The following is a 10,753-nucleotide window of genomic DNA, read 5'->3' as shown; positions in this document are numbered from 1 at the left end:
CCATTGGAAATAGTGATATGTTGAAATATCACTGTCCTGGTCACAAAAGCAAAGTCTGTGGGGAATAATAGCCATTTTCTATACTTTTGAGGCATGAGCAATTAGGAAATAACACTTACTACCCAGGAACAAAAATTGTGTTACATAGTGTTTTCAAATCCAATTTATAACTTTGAGAACAGTGACATTCAGTGGTGAAAAAAGTGTATTACAAAGGTGATATTATTAGCAACTCACTAAAGCAGGGATAAGATAAATACTGTTTTAATATTAAAATTATGCTAGTAATGTATTGTTATAATAAAAGGGTGTTTTTAAAAAGTATTTTCAGCTTACATCCACTTAAAATATTCAGATATAGCTTGAACCTCAAACCGCAGTGCATCGCTGATAATGTAAAAAACACCAGGACTGAGTCTGAGAAGCCCTGCTCTAGACAATGAGCTTCAAAAGTGTTCCTGTTTACACAGGTAAGAACAACTTTACTATGATGAATACGATAATGTTCTTTAAGGTAATTGTTTATTTATTAGTTTTAAAATGTTTAGTAAAATGTACCAAGAGTGAGTTTTTGAAAAAGTGAGGGGGATATGTCCCCACGTCCCCTGTGTAAATTGCGTCTATGAGTGGAATGGCCCTACAGGACCGTGAGTGATTGGACACCCCTGCACTAAAGAAAAAGCAGCTTCAAAAATTGTACCAATAGTAATGAGGGTTGCAATCCTTCTGAGGGGTTCCTTATACCAGAATGGATGAGCAGTGGTCTCTGTTGCCTGTCGTATTTGCATACATATGTAACCCAGTGTAGGTCAGTCATAGTGTCATTATAGAAAAAAAGTAAGAGTTAGCACTAGCTATTGAACTCAGCCAACACTAAGGATCAAGTTTCTCTTTGTATTGCTGTGACTGAAGTACACAGCTGTGCACTAGATGGCGCTGTCTCCTACTGCTATAAAGAAAGCTTTGGGTGATGCTTACAGTAGGGCAGACACTTGGAACTGAAGCATTGATCTTGATTTCTGCCAGAACACCTTCACCTTTCTCAAAAACAATAATAATAATAATAATAATAATAATAATAATAATAATAATAATAATAATACTCTTTGATGTTAATAGGTAATATAATTACATTGGGTATAAATTCATCTGGCTATCTAAATTAGATAGTGATTAAAGTATTGTTCATTGGTCTCTTTTACTTCTCTTTCAAAGCGCACCCTCCAGTATGCACTTACAGTCTAAATAATACGGTATTATACAGTAATTGTTTGTTCTGACTTAATGAAATTTGGGTAGCCTGATGTTCACAATAAATCAAAGAATGCAGCATTAAATGTAACACCAATGCACAGTTAACCGCAAAACAAACAGTACACCGGGACGTACAGACATGAGCCGCGTAATGCGTACTTATTTACGCACTAACCACCTATGGCGTCAGTTTTCTCGTGTTTCTGCCCGGACAATAATGTTTGTTTCTTTCCCTTCCTCTGCTGCCCATGCGTCAATGCTTTCCTCCTTTTCACTTCCTGCTGATCCTGAGCTGCTTCTGTGTGTTTCTTCCCAGCCCTGCTCCCCATCGCCTGTGGACACTGCAGCCGGCAGCACAGTGCTGTCCGTTGGGCAAGCCTTCCTACTCCAGTACCCGGGATCCTAAGAACGAGCCGACTAGGTCCTTTTCCCCAATCCTCTCGCCAACTCAAATCTCTCAGGTGAGTCTCCTGCGTCCGATTAAACCGGCACAACACAATGTGATGCCGCGTGTAAATAATTCGATCTGTGCATAACGGTCCCTTCCCCCCCTTTTTTGTCATTTCTTTGCAGGTTGCAGGCCCGGTTTCGTTTTATTTATTTGCCGTTTGTTGTTATTGGTATTGCTTTTAGGAACCATCATGGCAATGAGACAGACCCCGCTGACTTGCTCTGGACACACTAGGCCCGTGGTTGACTTAGCTTTCAGCGGAATCACGCCATACGGTTATTTCTTAATCAGTGCTTGTAAAGGTAGGTCTGTTACAGTAGATGCATCTTACAATACAGTAGTGTCGTTTGGCGTGCCATTGCATTCAATGACGCATCCAGTGTACCCGCATCCTTTCTCTTGCCAGTTAATCACGCCAGCCAAGATTTTTGTTTGTTTGGGTTCCATAAACTTTACAGTAAAATACAAGTATGCGCCAGTGTGTAATTGTATTCTTTTAAATACATGTTATTCAGTTAATTTTGTTTATATTTGTAATGTTTTAACATACTGTGTTTTGTATGCGTTTCCTTATTAAGTGCTGCGTTCGTTTCCTTATTAAGTCCTGCCTTCATTTGAGTTGGGGAAGGGGAAATAGTATACATGTTTCGTTGTTGAGAGTGGTGTTTATTTAAAAATCTGATAGCTGAGTGCAGCACTTATTAAAGGTAATACAGTATTTTCTGTTTTGGGTAACCCTTTTGCATTTTCTATTTTTCCTGCATCATTTCCTACCTAAGATGGCAAACCTATGCTGCGCCAAGGAGACACAGGGGACTGGATTGGAACGTTTCTGGGTCACAAGGGTGCTGTTTGGGGAGCCACCTTAAACAAAGAGGCCACCAAGGCGGCCACTGCTGCTGCAGACTTTACTGCGTGAGTGCTGACCACGATGTACAATTACCATTTTATGTTATTTTAATAGTGGATTATTTTATTAATAGACGAAACCTAAATAGATTAGGTAGCGTATGTAGTCCATACCTATACCTATTATTTCTTAGTTCAAAAACAATTTGCTGAACTACATTGAGCTCTGTTGTGCTTTTGGTCTCACGATACAAATGATTCATACTGCAGTTGTGATGCATCTTGTCAAGAAAGTCATGATTCATTGGTACTCAATGAAATGTGACACCTAGCATACAGTCTGTGTGTCACGGTTAGTTTTCTGTGCACATGCAGTGGATGCAGCTCATGGTAATCTACTTCATGATACTAATTACTATTGTGTTAATAGCCATGGCAGGTATATGTGTTTTACTAACTCAGGTGTATGGTGGTTTTTGTTTTTTTGCAGCAAAGTGTGGGATGCTGTGACAGGGGATGAACTCCTCACTCTAGCCCACAAGCACATCGTCAAATCTGTAAACTTTACTCAGGTACTTGGGTCATTGTGCTGGATCGAAGACTCATTGCAATGCAGCTTGAGCCATTCTAGGTTTTACTATGAGTTTGAATATCAAACAATCAATCGATCATGTTTATTTTATATAGCCCCTTTCGTAGTGGACCACCATCACAAAGCGCTTTACAGGATACAGAAAAACAAAGCAAGTCACAGTGTATACACTCATGTATGCCTAATTTTAAGGTCAAGCATAACCAAGGCCTTTCAAACCCATTCCCATTACTGTCATTTATATAATATTTTTATAATTCTTGTAGTCCTACTGTTATCCTGGCTTGATTTTGAGTGAAGCTGGTTTATTCTTCAAACCCGCTGTTAGTGCTAAAACGACATATGTCTAACCCAGTCATTCTGCCTTAGTAAATGGATAATATGTAATACCACTCTTGATGTGGCTTGCTCGTTAATTCACTGTGCATATCGATTATCTGTTTTAGGACACCAATACATTAGCTAATGCCCCAACCTTTGTTATTCAGTATTTATCCCAGGGATGGAAATAAGACTCCCATTGCATTGCAGTTTGAGCCATTCCTGGTTTTACTAAGAGTTTAATATAACACCTTGTAGTAATAGTGGGTGAAACTGCTATGCAATGTAAGTCTTATTTCCGTCCCTGCAGTTTTTTGTTTTTTTTTTAATTATGATCAGACTAATCTAAATCCATAAAGATTATTGATTACTTGAAAGACAAATGTGCCAGTTTTACTTTTTTAAATCTGCCTTAGTGATGTTTTGCAACTAACATCTTGTAACCCAGCTCTTTCTGTTTGTAGGACAGCAATTACCTTCTAACTGGTGGACATGACAAAGTGTTGCGCATTTATGACTTAAATAAGCCAGAAGCAGGTGAGCCCTTTTACACATGTACAGTAATACAAGGAAGGGGAGGCTGTGATTTGTATTCAAGTTTACATTCTGTCACAGTACAATTAGCTTTTCTATAGCGCTGTTCATGCGGAGCATCCCAGGGCGCATTGCAATAAAAAATTCTATAAAATAAAAAGCCATTGGTCTTTGTGGACCTGTTAAAAATACATTTCATACAGCATTTATTTTATGTTATCCGCTGAGGGATACTGACGTGGAGCAAAATAGGCAAACAAATCCCCCAGCCCCTTGTCGTTCAGCATCTCCTCATCTGTGTCAATGGTTGTCCTGCAGTCTTAACTGAATGTTTCTTTCATGTCTCCATCTGTCTCTCCTCAGAACCTCAGGAGATCAGCGGTCATACCTCAGCCATTAAGAAAGCACTATGGTGCAACAATGACAAGCAGATCCTCTCAGCCGCTGATGATAAAACAGTGTGGTAAGTGAAGATCCCTCCAGCTAAACGTCTCCAGCCCAAAGTGTCATTAGACACCACACGTGAGTGTATTCAGGACAGGGATTACTAATGCCTCTGCTGTTCTTAATGTGCTTTAGGTTTACAGGCTTGCACCACACCCTGCAGTTTCACAAGACACAAGAAATATTTACAAGAGCTGCACAAACTGATTATTTGAATCGAGTTGAGGCTTATGAGGCTCATTGGTGTTGATTGCGCTAATTTACTATTCAGAGTGAAGAAACAGCTGCTTGGATTGTTCTTCTCTAGAGTCTAAGAAAAGCAGCCATCATCACAAACAAGCAGCTGTTTCTTCATTTGTTTCACTTGTAATGGTAAATTAGCCAGTGACCCTCCCCTGATTTCTGTGTCCGAATAATCTGTTTGTACAGTACCAGTTGTTACACATCACAAGTCACCTGGGCTGTACTTTTTTCAGCTTTTATTTGGGCGCATTAGCCAGGAGCCAGAATTTCTGTTGGAGGCATTGTAGTGTATCCAGGTCTTGCTACCTCCTGCAATGCTGCTAGTGTTTTATTTATTTCTTTTTTTTTCCATAACATGCCTCTCATGTCAATCAGAGCACCAGCATTATTTATTATTGCAGGACAGAGCATGACCTGGAGGCACTGCAGCGTTTGTAACAGAAATGACCATTCTCCTAGTGAATTTTCTTAATTTTCTATTTGGATGTTAGTAGTTTGGAGTTTAAATGTTAGCCTTAAAGTGTTAAAGATATCAAGTTTTGGCTGAAACTGTTGCCGAAAATATGTAGGCCAAATACAGCATATGTTTGACTTGGTGTGCAGTGTAGCCCAATATGTTGTGTACAATTGACATCAGTCAGGCCACCTTTTGTTTTTATCGTGTTGTATTCTCCATGTTAGCATGTCACCTGCTTAATTAAATTATAAACTGTCGGAATGCCATTCAGCTGCAGAGTCCCTTCAAAACAGTGACATCACAATGGGCCGCATACCTCTGCCACCTTTTTCCCTCTTGTCAATGAAATTGATAATTGACGGCATAAAGGCTGGCAATGATTCTAAAACAAATATAGCTGGATTTTTAACTTCTATTAATAATAAAGCAGTATGTTATATCAGCACTCCTAGTGCTTAACTTTGTTCCCTTTTGTTACCCACATACACAGCTGTGTGCCGTCCTATAACCCTATAATAACGGTGCACTCATAGCCTTGCACACAAATACATGTTGAAGCAGTGATTTCATGAAATAAGTGAGTCCTTCTCATGATGGCTTTCCTGACGTTACAAACACACCTGATCTGGTAATCTGTTTAAACATGTTTTAATACTGAAGTGTAAATGGAAACTGCCCTCCTGGTTGTAATGGTCATTGTTGGGGGGGGCTCCCTGTTTGTTCTGCAGCCTGTGGGATCGGAGTAGCATGGAGGTGGTAAAGACTCTGCCCTTCGACGCCTCAGTCAGCAGCATGGAGTACATTCCAGACGGGGAGGTGCTCGTCATCTCCTACGGGAAAACTGTGGCATTTTACAACGCGCTCAGGTACGCACTTTACCAAACTAAACCCATAACTGGGACGTTTCACTTAACGTGTCGTTTGTTTGTTCAGGTAGAGTTGCAGGTTTTGCTGTATCTGGTTAAAGATGCTGGGAACCTGTGCATCCCAGTTTTTGTAAATCTTTACTTCCATCCCTTTGGGTTCACAGACTATCATGATGACATCCTAGTTCTTAAATTATTGTAGTTAACAAAATAGGTTAATAGATGTGACCCTGCTATGCTCCTCCATTCACTATATAGACCTAAAAAGGAGCAGTTTTCAAAGAAACACACATTTTACTGAAATGTATCTGCTATTTAAAACATGATATATGGTGCTACTGTAGGTATAAGTAATATCTGTTTGCAAGCCGTGCTTTAGACTTTCTTACATTTGCTGTGTCATCGGTGGGTAAAATTGTTCCCAGCCCTTCATCCACTTCTTTCTTGTCAATAACCAATCAGCTGCTTCAACTATATTGACTGACATGCTTTCAGCCAGTAACATTCTTTGACCCAGAAGACCCTGCTGTGGTGACATGATCCAGGAAGTGGAAGTGCAAGAAGATAACCCAAGAACAAGGCATAGAAACTGAGAACTTCCTTTTAACTTAAAGGAGTAGCAGGGATTATGTTTTAAATTAAAAATGTGTGCTATGACGTGCTTATTTTAAAAGGGCATATTTGAGACCTGTGTAGCTAATGGAAGTGCAAAATGGCTAAGATTTATTAAATTAATTAATTAGCTACACTTCCTTTTAAGGCCTTTCGAGGAGTGGTATTAAAGGTTTTTTTTTTTTTTTAAATCTCTTTCAGCCTGGAGTTGATCAAGACGGTTGACGTCCCGGCTTCAGTGCACTCCGCTTCCCTTCACCCTGAGAAGGATTTCTTTGTTGTTGGAGGAGACGATTTCAAGCTCTACAAATATGACTACAGCACTAAAGAGGAACTTGGTGAGTGAGGGGTCCATTCACTTGATGTTGGAGCTGGTAGATCAAAGTCAGAGATGGAAATAAGACTAGCATTCTGAGCCTTTGCAAGCTTTTAATCCTTTGCAATCCTATTTCTGACCAAGCTCCGACATTTCTCTTTCCTGGCCGACATCATCAAAAAGATGTAAAGCATGGGTCTCTAGTCGTTTTTTCTCAGAAAAAGCAGAGAAAACCTTTCAATGGCCGATTGAGACCGAAAAAAGGGTGTATCTCATAGCGCCATCCACTACTGAGATAACACAGACCTAACAAAGGAGGTAGCTGCTTCAGCATCCAGTGCTCAAAGAATATCACAGACATTTGCAGAGCTTTTTGGAGATTGTATAGTAATAAAATAATGACTTTGATCGCATTATTCAGTAGTTTGATGGTAAAATGAGTGATCAGGAGAGGATTTATCAGTATGCACATCTATAAAGAGGTATGTGAAAAATACAGCGAATGAGGGGTGGGGCTTGGCTGTAGATGCAGTACTGATTGTCCTTTTGCGATGCCTGTTTTGCTCTGAAAAAAAAAAAACAATTTTAAACGGCGCGTCTGAAAATAATTTGGACCTGACAAGCGCTGAATAAATGGATTGCAAAGGGTTAAAATTCAAAAGTAACACAATTATGAACATTTCCAATAGGGGCATGCTGATACTTCTACTCGCAATTGCCTTTGACAATGAATTTATTTAATACCTGCTTGTAAATCCGACTTAAAGTCAATGATAAACATGTGCACAGCACACCCCTACTTATTAATACCATTGTTCTGCACAAGTTATTGATATATGGTGACGTCTGTCTCTAAATTTACGCATGTACTGTGTTCCTTCGATTTGGATTTGGAAAAAAAAAACTAAAGAGGAACTTGGTGAGTGAGGGGTCCATTCACTTGATGTTGGAGCTGGTAGATCAAAGTCAGAGATGGAAATAAGACTAGCATTCTGAGCCTTTGCAAGCTTTTAATCCTTTGCAATCCTATTTCTGACCAAGCTCCGACATTTCTCTTTCCTGGCCGACATCATCAAAAAGATGTAAAGCATGGGTCTCTAGTCGTTTTTTCTCAGAAAAAGCAGAGAAAACCTTTCAATGGCCGATTGAGACCGAAAAAAGGGTGTATCTCATAGCGCCATCCACTACTGAGATAACACAGACCTAACAAAGGAGGTAGCTGCTTCAGCATCCAGTGCTCAAAGAATATCACAGACATTTGCAGAGCTTTTTGGAGATTGTATAGTAATAAAATAATGACTTTGATCGCATTATTCAGTAGTTTGATGGTAAAATGAGTGATCAGGAGAGGATTTATCAGTATGCACATCTATAAAGAGGTATGTGAAAAATACAGCGAATGAGGGGTGGGGCTTGGCTGTAGATGCAGTACTGATTGTCCTTTTGCGATGCCTGTTTTGCTCTGAAAAAAAACAAAACAATTTTAAACGGCGCGTCTGAAAATAATTTGGACCTGACAAACGCTGAATAAATGGATTGCAAAGGGTTAAAATTCAAAAGTAACACAATTATGAACATTTCCAATAGGGGCATGCTGATACTTCTACTCGCAATTGCCTTTGACAATGAATTTATTTAATACCTGCTTGTAAATCCGACTTAAAGTCAATGATAAACATGTGCACAGCACACCCCTACTTATTAATACCATTGTTCTGCACAAGTTATTGATATATGGTGACGTCTGTCTCTAAATTTACGCATGTACTGTGTTCCTTCGATTTGGGTACCTTTTGAATAATGTTTGGTAACTCTGCATTTTTCTTTCGTGTTCTTGAAGAATCCTACAAGGGACACTTCGGCCCAGTTCACTGTGTGCGGTTCAGCCCGGATGGAGAATTGTACGCCAGCGGTTCTGAGGATGGAACACTGAGACTCTGGCAAACTGCAGTTGGCAAAACTTACGGCTTATGGAAATGTGTACTTCCTGGTGAGTCCCTGCCTCTCCCTTCTTGCTTGTAGGGGGTGTCAAACCAGTCTAGCTTCAGAGCATCTCATGCTCAATACACTCTGAAAAGAACAGATTTTATTTTGGAATACTTCTTCTGGTCTGAACCCCCCTGTGTTTTCAGTATGTATTTATGTGAAACTTATCTTGCACGGCAGTTTAACCCTAACCATTTTTAAGGCCTATATTTGACCTGCACGTCACCCTTCAAACCTGTGTCATAATAATAATAATAATAATGGTAATGATAATGAACCTCCTGTGTTGTGCTTCCAGAAAAAGGTAAGCTGTAAACATTAATGTCTGCACATCTTGTCTAACCAATACCTGCATAAAACGGCATCTGATGTATCAGTGCTATTGTTTTTGAAAACCATTTTATTTGTCAGGCCATTAGTAAATGGTTGATAGTCAGCTCCTGTTCTTGTCACTGCTTAGTCCTTTTTAAAGTGATGTTAAAAAGTGTTAGACTGTGTCAATATTTGATTTGTCTTGCAGAGGAGCTGGTTTCTGAGAACTCGGATGCAATTTACAACACTGCTCCTGAAATCAAGGCATGAGCACCAACACACCACATGCACAAGAGGGAAAAACGACAAAAGAATGGACTGCCCTGGTTCCTTTTGGATACGGAGACCAAAACTCGGATTGCACAGTTACGAATCTGAGGCTTGGCAGAGTAGAAACTCCTCCTCACCTCCTCATCTTCAGGCACTTGTGGGAATTTTACTGGCTAACTAAATACCTGGGACGCTGAGAGTGTTTGTCTGAAACAATTAAAAAAAAAAAAAAAAAAAAAAAAAGTAAGGCAAGTAGTAGACCTGTGTTCCCCTGCACAGCTGCCTGCTGCCTTCTCTGTTGGCAACACTGCACCTATTGGATGTATCAGTATTTCTAACGCTGTAGTCATGTTTACTGTTTTTTTTCTTAGTTTTAAAATCTAGAAAGTTGATTTTTTTTTTTTTTTGCTGGTGCTTGCAAGTTTCTAAGAGGCAGGAGGATTTTGTTTTATTGTGATTTACTGGAAAACAACGGAATGAGAGAGAGGCAGGTGTGTTTGTTTTTGTTTTGTTTTTTGGTTCTTAGCTTTTGTTTTACAAGGACTTCTGTTTAACGTCGGCGGTGATTTCTGTTGTCAGAGACAAAAAAAAAAAAAAAAATAATAAAAATGTTTAAATGTTGTGCTTTTTTCATATTTTTCTGGTCTGTTGTGAAATGTCCTTTTTTTCTTTTTTTTTACTTCAAAACACAAAAATAAAAAAAGGATGTGCACAACATCAACCTGTCTGGGTGTTTTTCGAAAGATTCGACAACGATCTGCAGTTCGCAAAACATTTTTAAGGCAGCCGTTGTAAATCAGGTCATTTAATCTCCAGTGGGATGGTGGAGGAAATGCAACGTTACCTTGAAGTCACATGTACTTTCATACTGTACATACTTTAATGCTGACTAATGGGGGTATGCATAAACTGCAACCTTACATTTGAACTGTAAAGTGTTTCTGGCAATTCCCAGGCAGGATACAAGCTGTCCTGTCATTTTGCTAGCTACCACATTCACAATTGACCATTGAGAAGCTGGGAACCAACGCAGAACAAGAAGCTTGATAGCATCCAAACTCAAATTCTATGCGTATTCCTTATTTTTCAATGTCTAAAACACACTTTATGCAGCTTATCTGTAGTGCTCCTTACAGGCTTTTCTTTCACTGCCACACACCTTCAAATGCTATTTTAATATGCTGTGTGGTTTCTGTATCGTCCATTGCAAATGAAGTATGTCCCTAAACCTGGCCCACCAGATCTG

At 39.4% G+C, this 10,753-nt stretch overlaps 1 protein-coding gene across 2 annotated transcripts; it reads left to right on the top strand.

Moving 5' to 3' along the window:
- The first annotated feature begins 1,479 nt into the window (after positions 1 to 1,479).
- On the top strand, positions 1,480 to 10,128 carry LOC121318548 (serine-threonine kinase receptor-associated protein-like). 2 transcript variants are annotated; one of them, XM_041255330.1, is made up of 10 exons: positions 1,480 to 1,715; positions 1,828 to 2,007; positions 2,485 to 2,620; positions 3,045 to 3,126; positions 3,932 to 4,004; positions 4,365 to 4,464; positions 5,874 to 6,011; positions 6,825 to 6,961; positions 8,780 to 8,929; positions 9,446 to 10,128. In XM_041255330.1, the coding sequence occupies exons 2-10, from the start codon at positions 1,896 to 1,898 to the stop codon at positions 9,505 to 9,507; spliced, it is 990 nt and encodes a 329-aa protein (XP_041111264.1). In that variant the 5' UTR covers positions 1,480 to 1,715; positions 1,828 to 1,895; the 3' UTR covers positions 9,508 to 10,128. The 2 variants fall into 2 exon arrangements, with proteins under 2 accessions (XP_041111264.1, XP_041111263.1); XM_041255329.1 differs by having other exon boundaries at positions 1,483 to 1,715; positions 1,888 to 2,007.
- Positions 10,129 to 10,753: the final 625 nt, after the last annotated feature.

This window comes from Polyodon spathula, chromosome 7 (genome assembly GCF_017654505.1).
Source record: "Polyodon spathula isolate WHYD16114869_AA chromosome 7, ASM1765450v1, whole genome shotgun sequence".
Taxonomy (NCBI): Eukaryota; Metazoa; Chordata; class Actinopteri; order Acipenseriformes; family Polyodontidae; genus Polyodon; species Polyodon spathula.
This window is presented reverse-complemented; position numbering and strand designations above follow the sequence as displayed.

Coding starts and splice junctions, on each gene's coding strand:
- LOC121318548 (XM_041255330.1), top strand. CDS start 1,896: ATGGCAATGAGACAGACCCCGCTGACTTGCTCTGGACACACTAGGCCC. Junction 4,465..5,873: donor GCTGATGATAAAACAGTGTG/GTAAGTGAAGAT, acceptor TTTGTTCTGCAG/CCTGTGGGATCGGAGTAGCA. Junction 6,962..8,779: donor CAGCACTAAAGAGGAACTTG/GTGAGTGAGGGG, acceptor GTGTTCTTGAAG/AATCCTACAAGGGACACTTC.